This window comes from Periophthalmus magnuspinnatus, chromosome 10 (genome assembly GCF_009829125.3).
Source record: "Periophthalmus magnuspinnatus isolate fPerMag1 chromosome 10, fPerMag1.2.pri, whole genome shotgun sequence".
Classification (NCBI taxonomy): domain Eukaryota; kingdom Metazoa; phylum Chordata; class Actinopteri; order Gobiiformes; family Gobiidae; genus Periophthalmus; species Periophthalmus magnuspinnatus.
In genome coordinates this window covers 24,358,272-24,373,556 of record NC_047135.1, presented here as the reverse complement: position 1 = coordinate 24,373,556, position 15,285 = coordinate 24,358,272, and the positions used below count along the sequence as shown (strand labels likewise).

Here is a 15,285-nt window from a genome sequence, read left to right as displayed (position 1 = left end):
TGTGATGAGTGTGGACATGAGACGAGGCCATGTCCTTCTGTGGTTCTGATTCATTAGTTGGCAAATGGATATCAAATGAAAGGAGAGAAAACTTGATGTTATAGTTTTGCCAGACTTTTGACTTTTGTCTCAAGTATGACTTAAAAATACTTAAAAGAAAAAAGAACTACGATCACAAATGAACCTGTGGAGCCAATGTTTAACCTTAAGTTGTTCTCATTCACAGTATATGGCCATGCCTCAAAACCTGCCTGTGAAAGCTCAAAACCTCCAGAATTCACTGGGCTGCAGAGGCTGCTCTAGCACTGATTAATGATGAGTCTTTTTTAGGTTTAAATGTGAGGCTCATTCTGCTCTCTGATTGGATAATCATCTTAATTGAACCAAAATACAAAATTATAACTAATTGACCATCATGTCCAAAGGTATAAAGGACAATACAACAATGAGCTTCACTTTTCACTTCTCCGAGCTAAAACCAAACCAGTGTCTTTCTTTTTCAGGGCTTTGAGAAAACCTCCCAGTTTCTAAGGCCAGGGGAATGATTCCTGTGTTGTCAGCTGTGCCATCAACCATCTTTGATTCCTGCTCAAATTTGCTCTGCCATAAAATTCACGTATCTTTCAAATGAATATATGTCCAAGATTCCATTCAGATTTAGCCAAGATCCCATTCAACCACTGCAAATTGTTACGAAATATATACTGAAGTCGTGCTTCAGCAAAAACAGGTTGAAGTTCTGCTGCCCAGAGCGACAGGGCTTTACTCCACTCAAAGACCTTTTTAGATACTCTCTTATCAGGCAGATTAATAATCCAATTCCACAGTCTAACCATGTCACACTTTTTTTTTGGATTGATCCAGGGACCCAGCCCATATCAGCCTGCACTGCCAGAACTGGGACAAACTTATCCACTCCCAAGAAACAGCAGATTGCTCTGTTTCCCACAGAATCCAGGGCTGAGCTCAGTCTGGCCCCGCACACACCAGCAGTATAGTTTAGAACAGACAATACACAGGCTTCATACTATTTAACCGAGATATTTACACAATTTCTGCTTGTTAATCACAGAAGCTAGAGCTCGGCTGGCTGAAGCAGATATTTATACTGAGGGAATTATATTTACATTTCCAAAAGGACCTTTCTCCTTTGTGGAGTCTACTTTTTTCTGAAGTGTGCATATATAATATAATTTTCTTTTTAAACAAATTTTTTATTCTTTGTTTGATGTCAGTACATACAAAATGTGCATAAATCATTATAACTTTTAACTTTCAACCTCATCAACTTTTTAGTATAGTTTTGTAAGTAACTTTTTGGAAACTAATCATCCGTTTCCCTGCTATGCATAAAAATGCCAAAGAAATGGTTTACAAATGGGTCTGGTCTATAATAATAAAAATGACGAAGATTAAGAAGTTAGTACGGAGCCTGGCATAGGATATTTGCAAAATATAATATTAACATGAGATAATATCATGCTCCCACACGATATTATCTTGACTTAATTATCACTTTATCACACAGTTTTTCTAACTCTAACTTACAGAGCCCCACAGATGACAGAAAGGAGAAGAATAATATTTTCAAAATAAAAAACAAAAAATATATTATCTTAAGGGAACGACTTAATTATCATGAGGGAATGAGATATTATTGTTATTTTTTAAGTTAAATATCTTGCGCACTTGTGAAAATATATGTATAGAAGTTATTATGTTTCCTCATATATATATATATATATATATATATATATATATATATATATATATATATATATATATATATATATATATATATATATATATTCTCCTTTCTGTCATCTGTGGGGCTCTGTAAGTTAGAGCTAGAAAAAGTGTGTGGAAACTCAATTATTTACATGTTTTTGAGGATTTTAGTATGCCGACAGAGGGATAGGACACTGTTGGAATATGATGTTTATGTGTGGAACGGTTGCTGCCGGAGGATAAAAGCTTTATAAAAGTGTTTCAGGGAGTCTTCTTCAAATACCATGTTACACACACCATTGAAGTCACTTTTTCAATGTCGAGGGAGCTGTTTTTTTCATTCGCGGAAGTTTGAAAATCCAGTGACTTCTCCCTTTTGTTGCCAGATATGATCTCTGACAGTTTGTGTGTGCACATGTATTAACCGTTTTAAGAGTAAACAAATTAAAAATATTAGCCTTCACCTGAATTTTATTTATTTACTTAAAGGTCCACTGTGTAACTTCCAAATCAAGGGTTGTCTCTTGAGTTTTACCTGGAATATTCCGCAGTATGGCATTAAAGGTAAAACAAACAAATCGGCATCTATGGAGAGGCAAGAACGAATAGCAAGCAAGATCAAGAAATTTCTTTAAAAAAAACCCAAAAAAAAACATACTGTGGTATAATGCCATACTGTGGAATATTCTAGACAAAGCAATAATATCTCCATGGAGACAAGCAGGTTGTAAACTCTCAACCAGAAACGTTACATAGTAAACACAAAAGTGCACTATGTAACGTTGTTTCTGCTTGTTTCTATGGAGATGTTACTGCCTTGCCCAGAATGTTCCATAGTGCAGCATTATTTCAGCATTATACAGTACATCATGCATTTATTTCATTACAGATGTTTTATTGCTCTAAAATACCTTGAAAAACATGTTCACCTCTCCACAGATGTGTCCTGTAACTTGGCATGGTAGCGTCACTGGTTTGTTTCCATGGAGATAGATACGTTTAATGCCATACTGTAGAGCATTCCAGGTAAATAAAATCTCCATGATGACACGTTCTATCATTTTCACAAGTTTGATTATTTCACTTCTTTCACTTTTGGATGGTCATGCAAAAACTAGAGAGTGACCATAGAATGCTAACCACTCTGCCACACCGCTTCACGATGATTATTTTCACACTCGCCCACGTTTTCAAGTGTTTCATATGTAAATCTATGGGCCCTCAGCCAATACATATAATCCTCTGGCTTTACAAGATGATTTACTGTCTAGTTAAAATTCTGAGCGTCTCATGACATTATATACGCTTCTGTCTTTAACAATAGAGATTTGACATTCTGTTCCACTGCAGCAGACTGACTGACTGATAGTAATCTTACATTTTCTCTTACAAAATTGCATCAGCTTGATCCATCGTAAAAGGCTATTGTTGGGTTCCACGTGACGCCGTAACATCAAATCTCGCTGTTAAAGGTACAATATGTAACTGTCAGGAAGTATGACGTCACCTTCATGATTCCCTGAAAGTAGAAAGTTAAAACCATTCTTCAGAACATTCTCCAGTTTAATGCCACACGTTAGAAGATTATAGTCAAAGGAGCAGGCCATCTTCCAAGTCAAATAAGTGTCAGGTTTGTGGAGATGCAAGTTCACTCACACGATACATGTTTTGTCAGTGCAATAAACACAACCAAAAATGTGAAAACATGCTTTTATTTTTGTCTATTTTTAACTAAAATGTTATATACTGCAGCTTTAAAATCAAGAAACATGTATTTTTGTTTAAGCAAATTGCACTAGACATTAAATCATTTTACTTGTCAATCCGAGTCTACTGAAAATGTCCTTAATTTGAGTCATTTTAACTTGCCTAGATATTATTTTTGCAGTGTAGTGTTTAACTGTGATGGTTACAAGTGAAGTAATAATGTTGATTTTATTGTGTGGTTGGATTAAAATAGGCCCTTCCTTTCCTCTCCACACTAAGAATCTCCAGAATACACACTTCTTCAGTACTTTATGAAGGTGTGACCCGCATGGTCCGCCTACATCAGAAAAAAATAAAGTAAAAAAAAAAAAAATCACACATGGAGCTGAAAAACATTGCTGATTTCTGAGGTGAGATAGATTTTATTTGTAAATCATAAGTGGCCAGTGAGCTCCTTGTTTCGCATGTGTCACTGAAAAAAAGCAAATCTGATTCCACGATTATGTTTGACCGGGACAGGATCTATACAGGCACTGCTAACCATAAGAAGGGTTTGAATAGGACCTCGTGGAGACTGGCAGATTACTCCAACATACATGAATGACATACAAAACCACTTCAGGCATGTGTTTGGTGAGGGAACAACATTATAATATGGTAGAAAGCTTCAAAGTTTTGCAGAGATTTCCAGAAATTCACCCAATAATCTTAAAACTGGAGCACCTGACTGTAGTCTTCTATCCTCTCTTACCGTCTTTATCTCAGTGCAAAACATTTTATCGATTGAAAACTCCAAAGAAAAGACTCTGATACACTGTAATTTAAAGTTTTTGGATGAGGCTGTGCTAGGGCAGTCCATCCTCGCTTTGTGTTGACACGTGAAAATGTTGTTCTAAAGCTCTGCACCTTGGTCATACGCGAGTGTTTGTATGTAACGATGTCCCAAAGGGTTTGTGGTCGGCTTGGAGGAAAAGAGGTAATTGTAAAAGTGGCTCTATCTCTAGTTTGAAAATTAGGTACCACAGATTTAGCTGTAATCTGTCCTTTTACACAGCTGTGTGGTGTGAGTAACATTTATGGTGCTTTTTTTGCCCAGGCTACATAATTATTGCCGTCACTGCCTTCGATAATCAGATTTGTTTATTTCAGTGACGCATGTGAAATGAAAGAGCTTATTGGTCACGTCATGCCATTTTGAACATCTCTCACCTTCGATTAACAGTTTATTCTACAGAAATTGGCAGTGTTTTTCAGTTTCCTGGGATATTTTTCCATTTTTCCATGAGCTAAGTGAGAGGCCATCAGCTGATCGACAAACTGATCATGGTCCTTCTCATTACTCATCAGTATTTGCAGTTTGCAGCATGTAATTTAAATCATTTTAGAGTTTCCGAAATCAGATAATACTCAGATTTTAATTCGCATGTAAACTTAGCCACTGATATTAAGTGGCAGTGCAAAAATGACCTCAAATTTTTGTAAAATACTGGAGAAATGTGCAATCTGGATAACACCGTAATGATATAATCAGGTAAAAAAAAGATACAATGCAGCTTATCAGTGCAAGAATACAGACTTGTGTCCTCCAGTGTGAAAGGGAATGTCAAGTATATAACCGAAAAAACAACCATTCCATCAGGGGTTACTGACCTGGTGCCGTTAGGGACTTTCTCGGGCGTCTGCATTGACTTTTTCCAAAAATAGAACTACTCATCCGGAGCCTCTTGCCTCACTGAAAACTAGGCTATATATTTGAGGTCTGGACTTGTGAAGAGATTGCAACAGGAGATTGGAGATAGCCAGTTCTTATTTAGTAAATTTGAATACATTAACAAAACGTTCCTTTTTGTGCTGGATTATGGAGATAGAATACATGTGCAGACTTCATCCTCTACTTTGAAACCTTCAGATACATTCTTTCACTCATTCCTTCTTTTCATAATGGGCAATTAATTTAAAATCCATCACTTTACTCTGTATGAAAAAGCAGGTTGGCCATCGCTATCTGTCAGAAATGAACAACACTGTATGAAAGGTATTTATAAGGGACTACTTCATACACTGCCTGAATATCTTAATGCAAGATCTCATGATTGTACAAGTCTAAGGACTAGCCGCACCTGAACTGAAATGGGGAAAAGGGGCTTTTGGCTGTTTCGCTTAACAACAATGGAATGTATTTCAAGGACATGCAAAATTGAATACGTCAGTGCCACAAATACAATTTAATAATCTGGTAAAGACCTTTTGCACTCATACATTTCTGTATTTTGAACAGGATGCCCATGAAAAAGAGAGTCTTTAGCGCTCTCATTGGGTCTCCCTCTATGAATAAACATGTGCTGTGCAAACATTCTGCCGTACACTTAATTAACGTTAGAGCAGATTGCAATGAGACGTTTAGTTCCCTCCTGTCCATTCATGTTGCATAAGTCCACATCAACAACAAGCTGTGGGAAAATTTACAGCGCCGACCTGTCCAACACTCCCTAAAGTACCCATCAGCTGCTTTCCTTTGCACATATATAGTTTGTGCTAGAATGTTCAGTCTTATGTGAAACAGAATGAAGGTTAGTACATGGGAGGATATAAACAGGTCAACTGTCTATCTGGCATAAATGCGCTGTATACAATAGTAGTTTTTCTCCTTGTGAAAATGTTTTTGCCAATAAAATGAGAATTAACCTGCAAACTTACATTCAGATTGTTTTATAATATCTCAATCCCAGTGCTCCTTTCTTACTTAGTTTGCAGATACGCTATGTAACATATTTGGGGTCCTCCACCTGCTGATGTTTTTACTTTCTTTGTAATTTTCCATTGTCACAAGTATTTTATATTGTATTTATTACATTCATAAAGGGATGACCCATTATGTTTTTCGTTCAGTTGACACTAATATCTAAAATTTGCTGTTGAGGCAGATAAGGATATTAAGCTTTTAAAAAATCCATCCAAAAATCCAGATCGCATAACCGCTGGGACTTAGGGGTTGCTGGATCTGCCCTGAGCAAAACTAAATCGATTCCTAACAGAGATGAGATCAAAATATACACACAAGTACACATTTTGTATTTAATTGATGGCAGCTTATCGTTCCTTTGCTCTTTTTATTATGTGGTGATTTTTGAAAAGAAGAACCCCGGACTGGATTAACAAGAGGAAACAAACTACGTGGATCTCTAAAAGTCTGCACTTCGCTTGATCTACAGTTTGAGAACATAGACAATATAAAGAAGTGGATTAAGTGAATGTGACGTCACCCATAGCATTGGGCTCCAGTAAAATGAAGCTCATTAACGCTGGCAATTATAGGTGCGATTTTGTAGCTGAGTTTCATATTTGGAATTCTGACCACGAGTATCATAGCAACCAAAGAGCCAATCTGCTCTTCTGCTCTCATTTGTTACTAATGCTAGCGGGAGCGACCTCAGGGAAAGAAGGCACCTGATTTATCTGTTATCAATGTTCATATCATGATTTATGAACACAATAACAAAATAAAAATACCCGGATCATGTAGCGTGGGTCAATATGAACATTTTAAAGACCAAAATGACGATTCTGACAGCGGTGCTTACAAAGAGAGGGGTGAGCTAGAGTAGATAGAGCCGGAAGCACACCCATGCTCACTTCCCACTTGGTACACGGTGGCTAGCAGGTTAGCTATGTCCATTTATATAAACAGTCTATGCATCAGACAAGACCACGTGTACCCTGCCTCACAGCGGTGCGTCACTCACGGTTCTGGGCTGGACGTAAAGACGTAAGGTGCTACTTGTTGTGATGTTGTAAAACAGATTGTTGCGGTGGACATGGCTGTATTAGGTTCATGTGATCACAGCAGTAACACACATGTGAGGGCATTGCAGTTAGACTGATTAACAACAATAGGATAAATAGCAGCCATCATGTTATGCTGTTAAACAATGCTTATTTACTTTGGCATATGCCCTGTTGACCATTACCAAACGCGTGGGGATGTTATTTTCACATGTGGAGGGCAAGTTTCATTGTTTCTGTCCCTCTGACACCTACTTGAGTCTTACATGTGTGTGCGTCTAATGAGCTGGCACAGTCTTCCTAAGCAGAGGGCCAGAATGCAGTGTCAAATTATTTTTTTAGGCTTTGAATATTATTTGGCATGCACCCCTTGATCACAGGGTCCCAAAGTTATTTTTGTGTGGGTGGCAAATGCGGGCTATTAAGACAGTATAAACGCCAAAATTGTATCTGCTTTATCTGCAAAAAACAAAACAAAATTTTGCATCCCCTTCCAAAATTACTTTCCTGCGGCTATGCAAGATCCACAAATGTATTTTAAGTTATAGTGTAATTTATAAATTAACTTAAAATAAACTGGGTGATAGTTATTTATTGATGGTGTGAACATACATCCATATTTTCACTTATGAGTGTGTTCAAAGAGACAAATTTGCTGCACCTAGGACAAAAAAGGAATGTGCCATGGATACAAAAAGACTGAAGCAGAAAAGAAAAATCATAGGTGCCAAATAGAGCTGCAGCTAAACATTACAGTAGCTGACTAGTTAGTGATGCATTTTTTGATTGGTCAGACAATTATTTCTACTATACCATGGAACTAGAGTAAAAGCCAAAGTTAAATCTGTCAACTACACAAAATGTTGTAGGAGTGAAGATGTTTCACTGCTCATCCAAGCCACTTCTTCAGTTCTGTCAGATTGCTGATGAACACCTTATATCTGTCTGAAAGGAGGAGCTAATTATACTGAAACTGGAAACAGCTTTTGTTTACAGTTTCTGTGTGTAGGCTAGGTCTATTGAGGTAAACTAAGTGTGCACTGTTCGTGAGTCATACTTAACATATTCATACAACTCTTAATGAGTGTTTTTCACACTTTTGGCATCCTGGCTAGCTCTATTGTTCTCTTTGTTTCCTTTGTTTGCTTTGTTTGTACAATGGAACTGTTTATTAACCAAATAAAAGGTGAAACTTGGTGACTGAAGGCTTCTAAGTGCAATATAGTTTATTCTTGTTGACATTTTGATTTAATAATGCCACTGTCTTTGTTGTGAAAAGGTATTTGCTATGTTTTAGTGTTTGTGTATTCCAGATAACACAACTAGCAATTATTTCAGTAGTTGACTAGTCAGTGATGCATTTTTTTGATAAGCCGGCTTGTCATATGATTGTTTCTATTTAACATTGAGACTTTTTAAATACATTGTCAACCAAATGTGGGTTGAAATATCAGAATCATTTTATTGCCATTGTCTGTGTAATCAGTCGTCAAGGTATTCTGTCAACTGGACAAAACATTTTTAGTGTGAAGATGTTTCGCTACTCATCCAAGCCTTTTCTTCAGTTCTGGTCAGATTACTGGCTGACACCGCCTTATATCTATCTGAAGGCAGGAGCTAACTACCCTAAAACTAACACAATGGTTTATTTTCCAGTTTCTGTTTGTTAGCTCTGGCTTTTGAACTGCACTTAAATTGAACTTTGCCTGAGTCATATTTTGGATAACAGTTCAGGCCCCTAATGGGTGCTCTCACCCTATTAGCATACTGACTAGCACTACTGTTTCCCTTGCTTTGATTTAGGTCTGAGTATGGAGTTATAAATAGGAGATAAATGATGCCTAAGCTCCCCATTCCTGTTCAAAGATGGATTGTCTTTCCTAACAAAAAATGCCTCTTTGAAAGTGAGGTACACATCTTGAGAGGGGAGTTAAAGAGCTTCAAATATGTAAGTTTCAGTGTAGTGTACTTTTTATCCACTTGACAGAGTTTTTATTGCCAATGTGAATAAACAAATTCTATCTGAGGAAACTGATGAAACATAACTTCCACTAACCCAGCCTTAAAACATGCATAATGACATTTTGCTCTGCTCTTTCCCAGGGGACAACAATGGATGGCCCCATTTATTCGACAAGTACTTCGGGATGCCAAGCAACAACGTGGGGACCAGATCCAGTGTGTGCTGTAAGTAATGACTGCAAATGGCAGTACAAACTGTCCTCACTCACCCCATGCAATCAAATAGTCATATCCCTGTTTTGAATTGTTATGCTGAACTATACCTATGCATGTATTATTTTGAACTGTTTATGTGAGGATATAAGACTCGAGAGACCAATTAAACTAGCGTGTAGGAGGCATGTTTGTTTTCAAGGACACTAGAGGTATGTGCACACGCCAACTTCACTGGTTGGAAATAAAATAAGGTAGGTCACAACCATTTACTTTTGTCTGTATTTTTATTTAAATATATTTGAAAAGTTAAAGTATCTTGCAAAGGTTTTGTGGTGGTTGCTATGGTTAAATTCTTTATAATAACTGGGTTTAACCATGAAACAAAAACCTGTCCTTAAGTTCAATGTCTTCTCTGTCAGCACAAACAAACCAAGGAATTTCATATTTCACAAAAGCTTCAAAAAGTGGCATAGAAAGGAAACACATTTACTTTAAAGTGAGACTAAACACCTAAACACAACCCACAACCACATTTCAAATTAAGCTGCTCACATTGGCAGTGCCTGGAGGACTAAAGAAAAGTGTGAGCGGGAGGAGAGGAGGGGTCTGGGGATATAAGGAACAGCGTGATTGGTCTAACAGGTATCCACACTTCAAACTCCGCCCCTGTGTTTTACCATCAGTTCGGGACACTGCACGTTAGTATAGCCGAGATCAAATAAAAAGAGAATGTCCTATCATGTCTTATTCTGCATAAATAAAAATGCTAAATGCTGTAGTTTAGATAGATTGTAGTGTACAAACATGTTCTGAAATGTGATTCTTGTATTAGTTTGTCAGTTCATATTTCAGTTTTTTTTGTCAATTCTTCTGGACATGTGAAATTAGAGAAGAAACCTATTAATAACTCATACATTACAGAGCTAATCACAATGCTTATCATAAAAATCACAATGAGGTGTTTTTCCCAAATTCCCAGCCCTATTACTGAAAACCAGAAAAAGCATAACATGATAACTGAAATTTACCTTTCAGAACGCCTTGATCATAACCTATGCAGTATTCTTGTACATGCTCTCTCCAGGTATTGATTCTCTGGAGACGCCTCATTACTCTGACATAAAATTCTCCCTATCAATCAAACACCTGCAGAACATACCCATTAGCAGCTCCAACACACACGCTATGAATGCGGTATGAATCATCTTTTGTGTCAAGTTTGGATGCAACATGGCCAGTTTAGCGGGTTGAATTCACACGTAATGGTAGAGCTGCACGATTTTGAAACAAAAAATCAAATTGCTATTTTTTACGATTGCGATATATGTTTGAAAAGTCGGATTCTGTTCAGTGTGCACATTCTAAACAACTCCAGGGACATTTACATCTGAGAAAAGATGGAAATCTGAACTGAATCCCATGCATTTCAGAACAAGTTTGAAGTCTAAACTGCAGGTACAACAAGATTTTTCAATAAAATATTTAGCTCTTTGCAGATGACATTCTCAAATTGCGATTTCGATAAGCTTGGACCCATAAATCATGGTAGTTTGAGCCCATTTCAGTCCTGATGTAGATTTGGGTTGGCTGTTCTAGTCAGTTTGGACACACTTCTTCATTTTTTCATTTCTTGACAATGACTATTTACATTGTACATTCTCACTGAAGCCATCAAAACGATTAAACTATTAAAATAACTCAGAACTTGTCTTAGATTTTAGAACATTTAGAAAACCCTTGGCTTTGATCACTGCTTTTTGACATTTTGCCACAGTCTTTGATACAAAATGGTCTTCTAGCATTTGTTTAGAGTTTGTATAGTCCAGATAACAGTTACAATGATATAACTATGAGTATTTTTCATAGTGGATCAGTTGCAATTTGTCGGTTAGTCGTTGTAGTGCTAGTGTTAAAATAAACCTCAGATGCCCTTTCAAAATAATCTCTGTAAATGGTCACATGATGTTGAATCCAGGACTTCGATGAATGAATCATAATGGATTACAAAAAGTTTATTGTTAAAGAGCAGAAATATATTAATTTCACAATGTACTGACAATCCAACCATATGTGTTAAAACATGTAAAAGGTATCAGTTGGGGTTTGAATATCTGATTAGTGTGAAACTGTAAAATAATACACTTTTAACCATTGTTTGAGAATAATAATAATAATAAAAAAGTTAGGAATTAGAATTTAAATCAAAATGCCGCTACATGCCTGAAGATTTACTGCAACTTTAATCACACAGCCCTATTCACTTTCCCATTATCCTAATTATGTTTCCGCTTATTGAGTCAATTCATACTTTAAATGAGAATCGACTCCTGCTGCCGGCTCACTTTGGGTAGATTTATTTTGATGGGTCATTTCTATTTCGTAATGTTTAGACTGCATTTTTACTGTACTGTAGGGTTTTAAATGGTTTCAGTTGTTATTGTTGCACTGAATATATTTTACTATAAAACATGCATAAATAAGGCTTAAACAGTAGCTGCTAGCTGAGAAGGCAAGTTAAAAGTTCACAATGGGTTTGCAATGTGTATGGATTTTTGTTGGTCCTAAATATTATTTCAGTATGCCCTCCTTACAGCAGAGAACATTAGCACTGCTTTGGTTGATAAGATGATAAGGGCTTTATTGGCACAGATAGCATCACATCTTATTCATCTCCTTATCTTCCTCTGTCATTCATATCTATTTACACTACCAGTCAAAAGTTTAGCACACACTTTATTTTCATTTACATTGTGGATTCTCACTGAAGGCATCAAAACTATGAAAGAACACATTTGGCATGTAGTAATCCAAAAAAAGTGTGAAATAAATAACTCAAAACTTATTTAAGATCTTAATGATAAAAAATAACTCCCATTTGCCTTGATCACTTCTTTCCATACATGGCTCTGATATGGTACACCTTTCAGTTTTCATTCTGAAGCTCATAGAGAAAAGGCCTGTCAACAAAGCTGCTTTGAGGATTTGAATGTAAAATATAATAATATATTTGATATCTTCCTCATGTATCCCCAATGTATAAATACTAAACATAAAGAAACTGAATAAGCAGGTAGTATATATCTGCACATATACAGACTGAGCCACTTCTGTTCAAATTCAGTTCAGTGACATTACAGGATTTCATTGTAAATCTATTTGTCTCTTAGTTATTCATTATTCATCTCTTCAACTAAAAAGTCTAAAATTTAAAGATGCACTATGTCACTTTTTGGTGGAGGGTCTACCTTCAGCTTGTCTCCACAGAAGGGTTAGTGTTGAACTTCCTTGAAACATTTTGGGAACCTTAACTTGTATTTTAAATGTGCTATACAAATCATATTGAATATTCACAGAAATGTTAATTAATATGCACTGTCCCTAAAATATGTAACAAAATAAATATATTCAACGTATGCATTAAAAGTTTCTATCTTGCATTTGTCGCCTCTCCACAGATATTACCTATAACTGTCTAGTGGCGTCACCTGCTTACCCCCTGATAAGTTTAATGCCACAAAGCAATGACATCTACACGGGGACAAGCGGATGGCATTAATATGACCAGACAAGTTGTAAAATCATCAGTTCACCAAATCTCGACTGAAACTGTTTTTATAAATTATCTAGTAAATACATGTTAGTCAGTACCCAAATTATGCATTGTGGTTGTAGAAAAGCTTTTGTACCAACTCTAAAGATTCCAGAGTATTGTCAGAACAGAGATGTACACTGCTATTCCCCGTTATCTGACCACCCTGTTGTCCCTCCTGTCTGAGCCCTGTGTGAGTGCTGCATTGTGCTGTTTGTCCTCCTCGCTGTCAGACGGAAGGGTTTGTGCACACTCTTGTAAATAAAAAAATATAACAGAATGAAGCAATAATTTAGCCACAGAAGTTACTATTTCAACTTTCTACAGCTCAAATATTTTGTTATTACAACAAAAAGAACAAAAATATCCCCATTATTGCCAAGAAATTGCATAAACGGTAAATAATGAGCCCAAAAAAATGTTCCAGCTTTCATATATTGAACAATAAGTTGATATAGTAATTATTGTGCCAGGCTTATAATATTGTAGCCACAGCTGCCTTGGACTAGCCTGATGGAAGCGAGGTGCCAGTATGCGCCATCTGCCCCTAGTAGTAGTAGTAGTAGTAGTACTCATTCATACTAGGCAATATGGGTGAAGTGTCTTAACTAAGGACACCCACTGGCACCCAATTGTGGCACCTGATATTACCAGTGGTCTCCCATCCAAGTACCAACCAGTGCTCAGCCCTGCTTAGCTTCTGACATCTGACGAGATCAGGCTTATATACAAATATAAATAATATTATAACTTGATTGATACAAGTTTTGGTCAAGTAAGACACCATCAACCAATTAATTGACTAGACGATTAAGTGTCTACAGCCCAACATTAAACTCTATTACAAGTTGCAAAGTCAAAGAGATGAAAACTATATCTGCTCTATTTTCTGGCTTTTTTCCCTGTGTTTTGTTGAAGTTCATAACCTTGTCTCCTTGAACAGCACATACCAAGACAAACACCAAAGTCACTCCAAATATGTAGAACTTGTTATGTGAGATTCAGTCAAGGTTAGTTATGAAAATAACTGCACAATATTCTTCCCGACTAAGTCTAAAACACAATATCTTGGTTTAATTTTCAGGCACAAACTGAATTTAAAGAGACAAGTCTTTATTTTGACTGTCACTCACGGTACTGTGACTTTACAGTCAAACAGTCTCAGTCACACCATTGAGCTCCTAAATTAGTTACACTCCTTCAAGTTGGATGCTTTTCCTCAGGGTCCAATCCGATGCTCACAGAATTCCAATGACTGTCGCGGTAAAGAAGTCATTCCAAAAAGAGGTATAAATCTCAAGGTTGCTTGGATCCCTGCCCTCCGTGGACTTGAAGTGGGATGTGTGCTGAGCTGATAACTGCTGCAGTGCTATTCCAAAAACCTATTGGAATATATTTTAACTGTAGGGCTGCAATATGAATTACAAACAAAACTAAACCTCAGTCTGAATGGTCACAATTAGCTAATTGCAAAGACTGCAATTGTTTAAAGGTGCTCTCTGTAATAGGCTGGTTCCACATCAGCTCCGCTCCGCCACACCACAGAATCATCTCTGATGCTAAAGCACGAGTCCAAATTACTACTGTGTTAAATGAGATCGCTCTTAGCGTCACATCAGTTTAAACATGTTTTTCTCCAACCCAAGGGTAACTAATAAACTTCTGTGTGAACAAGCCCAATAAAGTTCTCACATTGTGGTGTGCACATAATGAAAGTTAACAGAGCCCAACTATCAAAGCAACAAAAATGATGAAAATAAAGTCTGTGTGGAGTGTATTTATGTTGTAAATATAGTTCACATTCTCTTTCCTGTTGCGTTCTGAACTGTGAGTTTAATCTGGTCCGAACACCAGTGGAGAAGAAAATAGAAAATAGACTTGGTCTGTAATTTTATTAGAGCATGGCAGAGTGGAGGAGCAGCGGCGCAGCTCTGTACAGCACATACACGAGATATGGGTTGTAAGTACTGCACAGTGCATGGTGTAGTGCAGTGGAGAATCAGACTGCAAGCTTTCTGGTGGAGGGTATGCCACCTCCTTGTCTCTATGGAGTTGCTATTACTGAAAGTGCCACAGTTTGGCATTAATTTATCTTGTGTTAACATCTTCTGCAAGTATATCGTGGTGATGGAACGCGTTGCATGGCAATGCTTCCTCTCACATCAAAGTAGTGATAATTAAAGCCAGCAATGGTAAAGGTCTTTTTGGACCTTTGAGCTTTTTAATGTGAATGTACTATCTGAATGATTTGCCTCCAGTCACATTTAATCACACTGATGCCTCAGCACCACTGGCTCAGA

At 37.0% G+C, this 15,285-nt stretch overlaps 1 protein-coding gene across 1 annotated transcript in view; it reads left to right on the top strand.

The window, feature by feature from the left end:
* The window catches only part of rxfp1 (relaxin family peptide receptor 1), a 222,568-nt gene that overhangs the window by 112,033 nt on the left and 95,250 nt on the right, over positions 1 to 15,285 (top strand). The window contains exon 3 of the mRNA XM_055224684.1: positions 9,322 to 9,405. Coding sequence (XP_055080659.1) covers positions 9,322 to 9,405 — 84 coding nt within the window. The remainder of the gene's footprint in view (positions 1 to 9,321; positions 9,406 to 15,285) is intronic.